General features: G+C 36.0%; 2 protein-coding genes across 2 annotated transcripts in view; one reads left to right on the plus strand and one right to left on the minus strand.

Moving 5' to 3' along the window:
• LOC131154583 (alpha-crystallin domain-containing protein 22.3) overlaps nucleotides 1-11,213 on the plus strand; it is a 29,249-nt gene extending 18,036 nt beyond the window's left edge. Inside the window, exons 2-3 of the mRNA XM_058107452.1 lie at nucleotides 9,778-10,139; nucleotides 10,601-11,213. Coding sequence (XP_057963435.1) covers nucleotides 9,778-10,139; nucleotides 10,601-10,839 — 601 coding nt within the window. The 3' untranslated portion in view covers nucleotides 10,840-11,213. The remainder of the gene's footprint in view (nucleotides 1-9,777; nucleotides 10,140-10,600) is intronic.
• A 1,468-nt stretch (nucleotides 11,214-12,681) lies between these two features.
• On the minus strand, nucleotides 12,682-13,643 carry LOC131153943 (probable BOI-related E3 ubiquitin-protein ligase 3). The gene is made up of 2 exons (XM_058106389.1): nucleotides 13,368-13,643; nucleotides 12,682-13,230 (listed from the first exon to the last, which is right to left on the minus strand). The coding sequence occupies exons 1-2, from the start codon at nucleotides 13,641-13,643 to the stop codon at nucleotides 12,682-12,684; spliced, it is 825 nt and encodes a 274-aa protein (XP_057962372.1).
• Nucleotides 13,644-15,713: the final 2,070 nt, after the last annotated feature.

Here is a 15,713-nt window from a genome sequence, read left to right on the forward strand (position 1 = left end):
TATAAAAGGGCAAACCTAGAGCTGAATGTAACTCTCGGGGAAATTGCCACCTCCTTCTTTCTCTTGCTTTCTTCGTCTTCCCTCCATCTTTAACTTTGCAACTCTCTTCAATTTTTATGAGGCTTGAGGTCTTTCTTTTTGTTACTTTTGGAAACAACAGAAGCTGTTTTTTTTTCCTTCATTTGGCTTTTTAAACACTTATGCAATGCGTTGTTTAAATTTTTGTTCATGGAGAGAAGGAATGATGTTTATTTCAGTTGTGGGCAGACTGTAGATTGATCATTGACCATTCAAGGATTTCATCATATCTGTATCTTTTAAGTCTCATTTAATGCAGTTTGGCTTGGATTCTATAGGGGAGGACACTTGTCCTTAATGGGAGAAAAAGAATTCAAACTGCAAGTCTTAGGTCCTATAGGGCTTTTGCATGGCAGATGGTTGAGACCCAATGGCTGTGGCTAATTTTCCAAGGTGGTGTTGAATCTATTTCCAATGGCTAAGGACACTAATTTTTATTCTTCATATGTTAAGAGTGCAAAACCAATTTCTACCAACTATAAATTAATTTATTAACCAACTGATTGAGTTCATTCACCTACACTTTTCATATTATGTATAACCCAATCTTGATTAACTTGATCACGATCATCGAATAACCAAGGTTCTATCATATGATTTGATCAATGTTTGCAAATGCATTGCTCTTGGTGAACTTCCAAATGACATGTGATTCAATATGACCAATGTTAGTGAATTTGCCAATTATATTTCTAAGTGGGGACTCTTCTTTGCCTTCTTTTCAACTATTGATTAGGTTGAAAGATCACTTTAACTGCAGAGAGAAAAAAGTGATGGCACTTTCATTACGCAAGAGCATCCATATTCTTGTCAAATACTTATTGTTCTTATGCAGTCCTTTTACTTGCATCCAACATACTTTGGATGTGTCTTCAAAGCAGTTCATCAAGTGTATACACTCAATTGACAGTTGGCCAATTCTCAGAGATATGTCTACACTTGCAAATGTAGAATGAATTTTATACTGATTTTTATAACTCATTACAATGTCTTACTTTATATGCTTTTGCATCTTAAACTTCATTAACTTATTTTTTAATTTTTTTTTTTGTGAATGCAACATCCACAAGGCTCCTACACCAAGTTGCACATGCTTATTTGTGTCCTTGATATGTCAATTTCTTAATTTTAGATTACTTATGTTGCATGATTGAATCTCTTGTCCTGTTCTTGTATCTATGTTAAAATCCCAAGTATCTTTGTGAATAATGAGTAAATTAGGAAAGTGGGTAAATGTAGAAGATTATATATTATTCTGTAGGGGGATTATTTCCTTGTTTAGAATAGTTGATTGTATTATATAATGTAAGATTGGGATGTACATAATTAATAGAAGAATTCAAGAAGTACTGAATTCCGCTCACAATCTATTCTTCACAGGAAGTATGAATCAAATAGGAATATGTCTAGTTCTATAATTGATTTTATTTTATTTTTTGTCTCGGGCTGTGTTATGTGTGGAATCATATTGGTATTTGTTAAATTTGCATTGTCAACTTCATCATTAGAAAGCTCATCAATTATATGTATTTGATAATCTCTGAGGATTGTTCAATCAACGTTTCTTGGCATCTTATTCCAATAAAAATAAAAGCATTAGTATAATTGGAGAAATGTGAAAATATTTTTCTTTAACAAGAAAAAAGATGATCTCATTAGAAGAGAGAGAATAGAAATCCTCCTAAACAAGAAAGAAAGAACAGAGGAAAACAAAAGAAACAACAATCAAGATAACAATGATATGCTCTCAATCCCTCTCTGTATGTCTGAAAACCTCACTGTTTCAAAGTAGCACCAAAACAAGGCGAAACAATGAATCCTATCCCATAAAAATATGAAGTCAACTCTTTCCTGTAAATATATGCGCATTTTTTTCCAGCCATATTCCAAAAACACTGTTAGAACTGCACATCTCCACAATGCAGCGGTAGCTTTACTCCCACCAAACCAGAAAATGATGTGGCAAACAAATGCCACACTGACTCCAGACAAACCCAATGCTCTCCCAATAGGCCAAAATGCTTATTCCAAATTTTCAAAGCAAAAGCACAATGCAGTAGGAGAAGAGGAACTTTTTGAATTATCAAATCATAAAGAACACTCATCAGGAGAAAGTGCCTGGGTTCTCCTACTTTGCTTAAGATTGTTGATGTTAACTCTATTAAGAACAACCAACCACATAAAAGGCTTGATTTTTTTGGAACTTTGGCCTTCCAAATGCTTTTATGGAGAGGAAAGGATATATTAGCACTTATCAAATGATCATAAAAAAAAATATTTGTAAGCATAAACTCCAGAAGAAGTGAGAAAATTTAAAAAAAAAAAAAACAAACTAATTTATGCATTTGGAAAGTGATGTCAGATACAAACTAATTACACAATGTTCTTTTAACAGTTGACAGATGGTGGACTGTATACAAGTCAAGCTCATATAAATATCCTAAACACCTTAAAGCAATCACTTTGGCTATAGTGAAAGGCCTGTTAAGGTGCTAATGAAGTGTGGGCTGTACAGTGATTTACCAGGCAAAATGGCCCTAGTGCCTTTTTCTAGATTTATAGGATCTGTTTTCTGCAGACCAAAGGCAGAGCACAACATTTATTGTCTTGTATATTTTGTAAAAGCAAAATTTGCATCACTTTTTGCTTATGTTAAAGATTTGGCTTTACGGTTCTTCTTTCATGATTAATGCTAATTTGCTCAATGACTTTAATTTAATAAAAAATAATCAACGCAGTTGTTTAACTTTTTTAATATCTAGGGAACTCTGAACCTTCTTAGGCATGTTGGATCTAGTTATCTAATATCACATTCAAAGGAAATTTTGTAGAGGATAGATATTTTTTTGAAAATTTCTCCTTGTTAATCTCTAAGAGAGTTATTACTTTTTTTCATTTTATTTATTTTTTCAGAAAGTTAATGTTGTTCAATTGAGGAACTATAAATGCAGTTAGCTAGCTCAACTTTTTACTTGGATGAAAAATTGTGATTTCTATGATAAGATGGATTTTTTCTTCATCGTTATTTATTAACTTTTTTCATTTATCAAATTTCCTTTTTGGATAAGGAAACCTAATTGAAGAGGCATTAAGGGGATGCCAGCCCATGGTACAGTAAATCAAGCACTCTGAAGGGTGTTACACAAATCAAAGATTACATTATAATCATTAATAACAGTCCTACTTTGCCAGCTATTGGCTGCAGTAAACCAATGTTCTTTGCTGTTTTGTATTGTTGAGGTTGAAGTTTTGAACACTCGCCTATCCCTCTCTTTCCAAATGCTCAAGAAAGTTGCAAGGGGAAATGAGGGACATAGCCTTTCTCTTATCCTTTGTTGCTCGAATCCCTTTCCAGGCCTAGAGTTCCCCTCCCACAAAGTTAGCGACAAGCCACCTTTGTCTGATCAGAGTCACCATCATATTCCAGAGATCCTTGTCCAAGCATAGTGAAGGACGATGTGCTCAAAGGATTCTGTATCAGCCATGCAAAGGGGACATCTGTTGGCTACTGACAGACCCCTTATTTGCAAATTGTCCATAGTGAAAATCTTACCATGGGTTGCCTCCCATGCAAAGAAGGAAACTTTTGTGGGGGCTGCTGTCTTCCAAATTAGAGTTAATGGGAAATTAAAGTTGTTTGACCCCAAGGGAAGAGCTTCCGTAGAAGGATCTAGCAGTGAAGGCCCCCTTCTCATCTAAGGCCCAAATAGGAAGATCGGTGCTATTATGGTGTTGGAAGCTGTAAAGAAAGCTATAGAAGTCTGTGAGTTGGTTGAGTTCCCAATCTTCCACATTTCTAAGGGGATGTTCCAAAAGAGCCCTCGATCTAAGGTTTGAAGTTGTTGACTAAGGCAGGCATCTTTATCACATGCCAAGTTATAAATGGCTAGAAATAAGACACTAAGAACTTCTTGATTGCGCCATGAGTCATGCCAAACCTTTCTTGATGAAATGTCACACCCCAACACCATGTCGTCCTCTGTTTACTCTCAGGAAATCCTCTGAACTTCCTTCTCATTATTCTCAGGAAAATGTGTTTTGTGAAGCATTGGTGTAGTTGGATCGCTCATTGCATCAAAACACCAAGCTTCTCAATGTTAATCAACGAGTGTCCCACTGCTTTCTTCCGCTCCTCCAAAGGTCTGAGAGAAGGGGACTTGTATCCCCCTTTTTGTTCATCATGGTGATGGAGGTGTTGAGCCTCATGTTGATCAAAGCCACAAGAGAAGGCTGCTCAAAGGCCTTAGGGTTGGCAGGCAAGAACATCTATGGAGGTCACACATCTCCTATTCGCTGATGACACTGTCATTTTTTGTCAGGATGACCCTCTCCTCATTTTGAATCTGAGATGTATCTCAGCAAGGTTTGAGGCAGTTTCGGGTTTGAAAGTTAAACTTAGAAAAAGTGAAAGAGGATTATTTAAAGCAGCTTTTTCCTCATTACTGGGTTATGGAACCAATAATATGGCTGAATTGAAAGCAATTATTATAAGGATTAATCTATGCAAAGATCTCAGATTTGATCAAGTGGAGATTGCCCGTGACTCTGCTTTGTTGGTTCAATGGATTAATTCTACGAAGTGTTCGGCTTGGAACTTATGGAAATTGTGGGAAGAGCTTGTGTTAGCATTGAGAGACATACATTACAAAGTGGAACATGTTTATAGAGAGGCGAATCAAAGTGCGGATTTCTTTGCCAAGCAGGGTGAATCTGGTATATCTAGATCATATAGTTTCCAGGATGATCTTCCACATCAAGTCAGGGGAATGATTCGTTTGGATTTGTTGGGATTTCCTTCCTTGCGCTCGTGATGCTTCGTGCTGGTGTTTGTGAAGGTTGTAGTGGATGGTTTATTTCTCGAGATCCTCAAGAGTTTTGTTTGTTTTCCACTTATAGTTGTTTAGTTCTTATTTTTTTTGTTTGGTTGTTGGTCATGGGTTTATTGGTTTTTGTTTTCCAGAGTCACCATCATGGGTTTATTGTTATCCCCAAGTCTCAAGGTTGGAACCACGGTTTTTCTCCGCCATAAGTGAGGGGTTTTCTAATAAAGAAAGGAGGTGCCACCCTCTTTTACCAACAAAAACAAAAAAAAAAAAAAAGGAAAGAAAAAGTGAAATCATTATGATTGGAGAAAATGTAGATGGGCCTCTCCTTGCTGGTCTTCTGGGCTGCAAAATATGGGTACTTTCCCTATTAAGTACCTTAGGTAATCAAATATTTCACTTGTCGGAGTTCTGATGGAATTTAAGTATGTGTTCAGTCCATATATATTTGTAGCAAGCACTTTGTTTATTGCAATCAATAATTGAAATTGCTTTTGCTTGTAAGTTTTGAGAAATTTTAGAATTATATTGGAACATTCAAATTATAAATATGATGGTAGAATAGTGCAGGCTTTTGATAGCCATGTATGAGATCTCTATTTTACTTCCATTTTGGCTTCAGCTTTCAATATGATTTTTTGTTTCTATGCTTATTTATTTTTTTTAGAAAGTTTTTGCAATGTGTTTTAGGAATATTTTTGCTCTTTTCTGATGTGAAGTTGTATTGCAGCTATAGAGTTTATATTGAAGCCCACCCACAAATTATTTAAATTTATGTATCTTTATTCTTTCTTTTTTCCCCCTTCTTTCGAAATAGAAATCAAGGGCCAAAATGATTTTATCCTTCCAACTTTTTTCAATGTTTATATGCAAATAGATATATTCTTTTTATTGCATGTAAAGGAGTATTTGATTTGAAAACCTAGTCAATAGTAGATCTCCCTCTATTTATGATGTCATGTAAATTATAATTATTATCATACTCTTACAAACTCATGCTTACTAATAAATAACCAATTATTACTAACCCTCCCCCTCAAGCTGGGGCATAGATGTGCACAAATATCATATGCTCCTAGCTTGTTACAAATAGATTAACCCAAGCACCCCCCATGGCATTACGTTAGTGAGTAAATCAGTAAGTTGGAATTCGGGCTTCACATAAGTGGTTGTAATGAGCTTTTGCACAAGTTTCTCCCACACAAAGTGACAATCAACTTCAATATGTTTTATATTTGAGGCAATATGAATGACAGCTTGATTATCACACATCAACTCCATAGACTAAGAATGTGGAAAACCAAGCTCCTCCAACATGTTCTTTAGAAAAATTAGCTCATGTGTACTGTAGGCCATGGTTTGATACTCTGACTTGGCATGCGACGGGGCCACCATAGTTTTTTTCTTACCCTTCTAGGGTACCAAACTATCACCAACAAAAACACAGTATCAGATTGTGGATTTTGTGTTAGAAGGTGACCCATGCCAATCTACATGTTTATGTACATAAACATGAGCGTGACTTCAATCCTTATTTATAAGACCTTTCCTAGTGCACCTTTGAGGTTTCTCAAGATACGAATGACTACATCCTAGTGACTTATTTTTGAGAATCTATAAATTGGCTCACAACTGTTGTTGCAAAAAATATATCCATCGAGTGGTTGTGAGATAGTTTAAATTTCCAACAAGTCTCAAAAATCATCTGAAGTTGGGCAACGAATCACCTTCATCTGACATTAATTTGCTGTTAGGATCCATGGATGTATCAACAAGATTTCAATGACTCAATCTTATCTAAAAGGTTGAGAACATACTTCTCTTTGACAACATGATCCTCGTACAAGATTTGGATACTTCTATACCTAGTAAATATTTCAACATCCCTAAATCTTTGGCCTTTAGGCTTTGGATACCTAGATGAGTAATAACAAAATCATCCACATACATGACAAGCAGAATCCTATTGTATACAAAGCAATATATCACATACCACTAAAGGTTAAACTCAAGTACCACGACATTCGAGTGACCAAAGCATTCTTAAGTGTCCACTTTAGACCATGCTAGGATTTCTTGAGCCAACATATTAGTGCCAACTCCCCCTAAGCAACAAACTCAAGCGGCTGCTCCATATATAGGTCTTTTCCTGAATATCACCAGGTAGGAAGACATCTTTACATCGAACTAATGCAAAGGCCAATGACAAAGTGGTAGCTATAGAGATAACAAGTTGGACCAAAGGAAGGTTGGCAATCGAGGAGAATGTATTAGTATAGTTCAACCTGTACCCCTGAGTATATATCCTTTGGCAACAAGACAGGCCCTCAGCGAGCCATAGAGCCATCAGGATTGGCCTTCACAATGTACACTCAATGACATCTAGCCAGAAACTTATCAAGAGGAAGTGGTACCAGTTTCCAAGTATGTAAAGAGTGCATCTTTTAGAGCATTGCAGTTCTCCACTTAGAGTGGGATGAGGCTTGAGCTGTAGACATGGGAAGGGAACACTGGAGAAAGAGGTAAGAAAATAGTAAGTGAGCTGCAGAGCACTCAAGGTTGGTCTTCATAGTGTACACCTTATGACATCCAACCACTAACTTATCAACTAGAAGAGATACCAGTTCCCAAATATGTAAAACATGCATCTCTTAAATCATTGCAATTCTCCACCCAGAGTTGGATAAGGCTTGAGATATAGACATAGGAAGGGAAACATTGGAAAAAGAGGTAACAAAATAGTAAGCAAGTCACAGAGCTATCAAGGTTGGCTGTCACAATATACACCCAATGACATCTAGCCACAAGCTTATCAACAGGAAGAGGTTCTATTCCCAAGTATGTGACGTGTGCATCTTTTCAACCATTGCAGCCCTCCACCTAGAGTGGGATACGGCTTGATATGTAGACTTGGGAATGGAAACACTGGATAAAGCGGAAACAAAGTAGTAGTATGAGGGTGTAATAACAGAAGCAGGCATGCATTTACCTTTTTTAGCAGCAATGGGAAGGCCAATGTCATGGCAGGTAGGATTATGATAGGATTCCAAAGGCATAGCATTAGGACCAGGTTTGGGTTCTCTTCCCTTGAGTTTTTGTCATTTGTCTACCTACAAATGAAGATGCTTCAAGCGACTAGAAGGTTTAGACTAAGATGACGATGCAAGAGGAGGACTAGGATAAGACATTAGGTCGGAGTGTCAAGGACTAGGCAGAAGAAAGGACTCATTATGTCACTAGGACCCAAGGAATTGGAATAATATGGTGTAGAGTCTAAGAAAGTAAATCAAAAGAGAAAGAAACAATGTAAAGTGGGGCTATAACATCAATATCCCTTTAGAGTACAAGAGGAGCCTAGAAAAATACATTTGCTAGCATGAGGATCCAACTTATCCAGCCCTGGACTTAAATGGTGGACAAAGGACACAAACCCAAATATACAAGGGAGATAGTGAGAACAAAGGAGGGAGTATTAAAGCTTGATTACATTGTTAGCTCACAACGTTGTAACTTAAACTCTTAGGTGAAGTAGCAATCTAATGCTTTTAACATAGAATAGGATGAAATAGACATTTTCATGATGAAATTTGAGAATAGTCATTCCTTGTTTATGCCATTCCATGTTATGGATTAGTTAAAAAAAAAAATTTTGTCTCTTGCTTTGATGGTGTCATTTTTTTTTTCTTTGGTAAACTATCAAATCCTTATACCATATGACCATTATATTCTCAGGAATAGAAATTCTTGAACCAAATGTAACCTTAGGTGTGTTTGATTAACGTTTCAGATATAGTTTTCTGTATCTGGAAACACGGGATATGAAGAATACAAAAAATTCTCATTTGGTTAAGTGATCTCAAGAAATCGTTTTCAAAAATGCATCCAAGAGCACTCCTAAAAATAGAGTTTTTCAAGAGCGATTTTAAGGTGTTTTCCATGTTTTCAGATATTGTTTTCCGAGTGCAATTAAGATACAAAGTACAGGGATAATTTATTTTTGAAATAATACTGGTATTAATGATAATAATAGTACTAATAATGATTATTATTATTATTATTATTACAATTTTATTAAGAAATTTCCACTTGGATAAACCTTAATCAAATGCAATTCCATAGTTTTCACTTCTGAGATCAATTTTGAAAACCACTAACTGAAGGTGTTTTTTAAGTGTAAAAAATACATGATATAATCCCTTGTTATCATTTTCAAAAACAATATGAAAACTTGTTTTTGTATCCTTAACCAAATGGGCCCTTAGCCACTTATCATCTTTATAGGGCTTACATTTTTTTGGGTCTTAATTGACACATCAAAATCCAAAAGAGTAGGATGGTGGTCGGCGGGGGTGGATGATGGTGGTTAGAGGCAGTGGGTGGCGATGCGAGGCTGTAGTGCATGTTGGTGGAACATATTAGTGATGTCATAAGAAGGGTTGGGAGTCTTGATTTGTGATAGTTTGTTTAAGTTCATACTATGTAGGTTAAATGAGTTAGAGGTGATGGCTGACTTTAGGAGAAATACTGAAATAGGAGTTTACAGATGATGGACCTTGTAAAGTAATGATAGATTGGTATTCCTTTCAAAATAAATATTAAATTTTCTCCAAATTTGTATCTTAAAATGCAAAATAATTATTTGAGAATTCCAGATGGGGAGTCTGCATATTGATTAATGTATTCTTTTTCCAAATGCAAATGCTATGAGTTGGCTACCAAGGTAAGATTGATCCTCTCAGCCTGTGTCTTGTAGGAAGACAAGATTTTATTTTATTTTATTTTATTTTTCAAGATATGAAATATTCATGCATAATTATTATTATTTTTGTCCACTATATGCAACTACATTGGACTTCAGGTTTCCTCATTTTGGCAGGGGAAGAAATGAGGCTAATGATGAAGAGCCCCAAAATCATCCTCAGGATATTCTTAATGTGACACCCCTCAATAGCATGCCATACGTTGGTCCACCCTTATCACATCCTAGTAATGCTCCATCACCAGCTGTAGGGGATACTAGGCCTGCTGAAAGTTCTGGGCCAGCTATGGTGTTTTTGCCTTCTCATCCAGAAGAGGAAGAGTGGGATAAGATCGTAGCTGCAACCAAATGGGGAGTAGGGCTCACTGGGAGTGCAGCGATGGGGAAGGTGGGACCAACTGTGGGATTGGTGGATATCGGTGAATGTGAGGATTCTTACATGTTCCGCGTATCCCTTCCTGGGGTGGCAAGTGATGAAAGTAAGTTGCATACAGGACTTGCATTTGGGCACTATTTTCGAAATTTCTTCCCATGATGTTCTAAAATTTTTTTGGACAGTTAGATGCTATTACTTGGTGTAAAAAAAAAATTAACATTTTTGAATTTTATTGCAGTTCATCATTTTTAATGTTAAAAGGAAAAAATTAATATATTTGCTTATTGAAATTACTGATGAGCACATATTCACAGAATAACAGTTGTTCAAACCCAATGAAAAATGAAGTTCATCCATAGTTGCCTGATATGGTAGTTTTTGAGTTAGTAATTCCAGTTCTTTCTGGCTTTTAGGAATATTTATCTGGTTATTTGTTGAGATCAATTTTCAGATACCAAGGAAATCAACATTGAATCATTGCATATTATAGAGGTTTCAACTTCTATGTAGAACTACTATTGTGGAAGCCAATTATTTGTCTGACCATTTGATTTGCAACTGCAGATGACTTTAGTTTCAACATTGAACCAGATGGGAAAGTGGTGATTAAGGGAGTAACAACAACAGGTGAGAGAATAGTGTGCAAGCACTCTCAAATCTTTGAGATGCAAACACAGAATATGTGCCCACCAGGGCACTTTTCTGTCACATTTCATCTACCAGGTCCAGTTGACAAGACACAACTATCTGCTTCTTTTGGAATTGATGGGGTTCTTCAAGGAGTTGTGAAGAAGAGGAAATAAGTTATAAGCCTACAACTTGGTCTGCATTTGCCAAATTACAGCAAGGACAATGCATACATAAAATAATGAGTGGCTTGATTCAAGCTGAAGTCACTACAAGGATAAGACCTGTAGACTGTAGTGCGGCACTACATGCTTGGCTTTGAGTTAGCAAATGTTATGACCACAGAAATAAAAGAAATATATTTGTGCGGCCAATCCCAAGTTGTTGGGATTTAAGACCTTGGTGTGTTTGTGTTGATTTTAATAATTTCAAGATGAAAACTATTACCATTTTGATCTACAAGTCTTATTGTTGTTGTTTCAGTTCCATTGTGCTTTTGGAATAGATATGTTGTTCTCTTCTTGAGGTTTAAATGAATGACGTTGTGAAACTAGATTTCTATGCTTGAATTCTATTGGGGCAATGCACATAGCGTAACTTGAGATTTGAAGTTTTGCCTTGATTATCAGTGCTCAGAAGTTAAGATATAATTGTCGGGACGTCTTGCTTGAAGCGTGATAACAAGCTTTAGCAGCAGCGGCAGATACATACCCTACATAAGGTAAGAGAGCTTATGGACTACCACTTTAGATATACTGGTGCTTCTATGGTTTCTTAGAATAATCATATCCTACCTTAAATGTTCTTTAGTTTACCATGCTATCTTCTATGGTTTCTTAGAATAATCATATCCTACCTTAAATGTTCTTGAGTTTACCATGCTATCATTTGCTGTTTTTTTTTTCACAGCGTGTCTAGATTTAATTGAGGCCTGGCAAGGCAATTAAATTTGTGGTGATTGTCAATGTTCATCACTTATTTAAATGAAATTTTCAGTTAATAACATGAACTTCCAACAGAAATGAAAAGAGGGAATTGTTGTCTAGTAGTCGCCCATGCCTAGGTTCTTTTGTGCACCAGCTCCTGGAAGAGTACTCTTGTGTCAGTTTTCCTTGGGTCAGTGTTGAGAAAAGGGTGGTTAGTGGGTCCTTTACCCTCCTGTCTTTTAGAGTGGCTTGAAGAAAAAGATCCCTGCGGGTCCTATTAGAGTCAAGTGACATGATTCAAAGAGAGAACCCTCAAGTATGTGTCTTGTGGCCATGTAGTTGATAAAGTCAGATTACATTAGAGAGCAGAGTCTAGCACACTGTTGTCAATATTAATAAGTGTGTGATCAGTCTGCATTATGAAAAAGGCCAGGAGCTCCTTCAAAATCATCACTAGTTTCTTAAGGCATATTACTTTCTACTATGAATGGTGATGGGGAAGAAGCACAAACCATATAGAAAACGAGGCTTCACTAGTTCTTTTGGCCAAAGTTTATACAAAAACCCAAATGAACCAAAATATAAACTAGATCTTTTGATAAAAGGAGATATAGAATGGAAAACAAAAGGTGCAGTCTCCTTCTGGAATCAAGTTGATGTGTATATATTATTAACTATAGACTATCACAATGTGAATTATTTGCGGATGTGTATAACTTAGATAAAAATTTCTACAAAATATACGTTTTAAAAATAATATTCTTATGCTGTCCCAAGACCTACAAAAGAAAAATACCATAAATTAACTGGGAAAAAAGGTTTCAAACTTTGAAGGAACGTGTAACTCTTAAAAAATTGAACTAACATGTCTGAAAAAATTGGTTTGGGGTTCTACAAAATATGAACATGAAAACAGAGATCCCCCTCAGAAAGAGAAAAATAAATGAATAAATAAATAAAATCTAAGAGCAGTGCATGAATTCAAAAAAATTTTAAAAAAAAATGTCTCTTCTTCCTCTTGTGAATTCTTGGCATCCAATTCAAGAATTTTCATTTATTTTCCTTTCCCCTCTTCGTCTGCTTTACGGCATCCTAGGAAGTAAGTACCTCCATCACAGCCTTCTTTATTGATGTGCAAACAGGGCAAGAATTCAGAAAAGCTTCACAGGCTTTGCAGGAGCAAAGATGCCTGCAAGGAAGGAAGAGCATGCACGATCTCCTAGAATTGCACCTTTGACAAAGCATCCTTCCACTTCTCTTTTCCACCCTTTCGCCATCACCTTCTCCTTCTTCCTCCCCAACTCTTTCTTCCTCTGTTTCTGCTCTGTTCTCGTCCCAGAATGACCCTGCGTCCTCCCCTTCATCGTGGAAGAAACCACACAGATTCTCTCTCATTTCCGTAAATGTGACATTAAGCGAAACAACCATGGCCTCCTTCTCCTCTGCTAATCTCTGCCACACTTCTTTCTCCGTCTCCAATCTTCTCAGGAAATCTTCTAGCTCAATGGTCCTAATCACCGCTTGTGCTATTTCTTCCTCCTTCTGTCTCAGTAAAGGTAATGTTGTTGATTCAAATTCGCCTAATAGGATTCCAAGTTGCTGCCTTGTCTGCTTCTGCAAGGTCAATCTCAACGTCTCATTCTGTTTCAACAAGATGGGGTAGAACAGAATCAGTGGAAAAATCAATTAAAAAAAAAAAAGATTTTGATCAAGCAGAAGGAAACCCAAAAACAGAGTGTTGTAATTGTTTGAATACTTTTTTTTTTTAAATCTCTAACCTGTGAGCTGATAAGTCCATCAATCTCTTGTATATGTTTCTCCGGATGAGAAGCTAAGCTCCAAGAATATGCCATGCATTGATTATCATTGCTATTGTTGACCTTGGTTTTTGAAATGGAGAACTGATTCCTGTTGTCAAAAAACAGAGTTTGATTTCTCTGCTGGTGCTGCATGTGTTGTTTGTATTGCTGCTGAAGATTGAAACATAACTCATCATCAAACCCACACCCGATTTCCATCCAATCCTGTGAAATTTGCTGCGACTGAATGCCCATGCATATAGTCGTGCAATCTTATTCTAAATCAAATAAAAAAAAACCAGGAGTTGGCTTCGTTGTTCGTGGTTGTGTTTGAATATAGCCTTGCAATGCACATAGTCATGCAGTCTTTCTTTCTCTTCTTCCTTGATGCATTTTTTGTGATCTGCGGGTTCCTGGGTTTGCTATAAAAATAAGAACCGAGGTGGTGGAGGTAGGGGAGGGTACCCTGTCAATTTATATAGGCGAAGCTTTTGGGGTTGAATTATCTGAAACCTGAGAATTTCAAATTCATTTGGACTAAACTATCGGGTCAGAGATTTCAGAGGCGTTTGTTGAATGAGAAATTCAATTCCCAAATGCTTCAGGCTGTGATATGGTCAATTTCCCCATTCTTTTTTCCTTCTTTTGAGAGGGGAAGATTCAGTAAGGATTCTGTCAGTTTGGTTGTGGTATTGCTGAAGAATAGGGTTCCTATTTATCTTCGAATTTTGAATTATCAGGATAGGACTAGTCTTCTCCAATCTTCCATGCAGTTTAGGACTACAAACAAGCTGAGCCGATCTCAATCGTGCCATAAAAGCTCGATTCGAACCGAACTTGAACTGGATTTGAATGTACGTTTAAGTGTTAGCCCAACCATTTACGAGCTATAATAAACTAGCCATTTTTCTAATAAAAAACATGCGCTTAGATATATATTTTGGTTCGAAGTTTGTTTAAATATTGTGAATGTTTTTAGGCTTTAGAAGATATACTACTTGACATGCAAGTTATATATTTTGATTTTGGTTCAGATTTCTTATATAAAGTAGTTTCAAAGTTGTTATTCAATGTGTAATTTGCTCAAGATTAAGCAAATTTTAATTTTAAATTTTTTTAAATATAAAATCGTCGTGTTCATCACTATTATTGGAATCATATTTAAAAATACAATTCAATTCAATCCAATCCAATCCGATATTCCATAGAATTATAAGTGATTTGCAAATAGAAAAAGCTCGTTGAGTTGTTTTTCATATTTTATTCCCATCGTAAAAGACCATTTAGAGAAATAACTCAGAGGCAATGACGGATATGATTTTGCATATCCTTTCACTCCAAGCGATGCACACGTAAATATAACTAATTTTTATATAATTCTAATTTAGTTTAATTTTTGAATTTTTTTTCTTTAATAAAATTGATATTAATTGCTATGAGACTTGCACCATAACCAAGTAAGGATAGTTATTCACATTTTATTTAGTTTGGTTTATTATATTATAAATTTGACTCGCACAATTCGAAAAAATAAAAAGTTCTATACAGAGTTTATTAAAGGACTATTTTGGTGAAAACGACTTAACTTTTTATATCTACCTTTTAAAAACTATAGACTAGTTACCCCTCGTTCATATATTGTTCGATAAAAATTTTGTTCAAAATCTCAATTTCAATTTCTAGTGGCAAGAAAACATTGTCACTAAAAGAGATTACTCTTATTTTTTGAAAATAAAATTGCAAATATCTAAAAGCACTTATTATTACTATTATTATTATTATGAAAAGCCATTTTATTATAGCAATGGGTGAATTTATTGTTACAAACACAAGTTACTATTTTCATTTAGGGATATTCTTAATTGAATCAACGATAGGACTAGTCTTGCCCCCCGGGCATATGCTCGGGTGGTAAGGACGAATTCTAGCAGGCTGCTTGACGAAGAGTTTGCGGGTTCAAACCCTACCAATCCAAGTGCACATCCGCGATTTACTCCTACACGTGTGGAGGGCGTCGTTCATGCAGGCATGAGATTAGTCTCTCTAGCCGGTCCTGCCAAGTTGTGTGCTCCGAAGGGGAGTGTCCGCTGATGGTGATAGGGATGAGAGGAACCCGACGTAACAAAAAAAAAAAAAAAAAAGGATAGGACTAGTCTTCTTCAATATTCGATTCAAATTAGGACTCCAAACAAGCCAAGCCCATAGAAGTTCTATTTGAGTTGGAATTAAATTGGGTTTGAATGTAATTTTATGTGTTAACCAAACTATTTACGAATTATAAACTAGTCATTTTTCTACTAAAGCAAGAGATGAGATTTTAAAATA

The sequence above is a fragment of the Malania oleifera genome, chromosome 4 (assembly GCF_029873635.1).
Source record: "Malania oleifera isolate guangnan ecotype guangnan chromosome 4, ASM2987363v1, whole genome shotgun sequence".
Lineage (NCBI taxonomy): Eukaryota > Viridiplantae > Streptophyta > Magnoliopsida > Santalales > Ximeniaceae > Malania > Malania oleifera.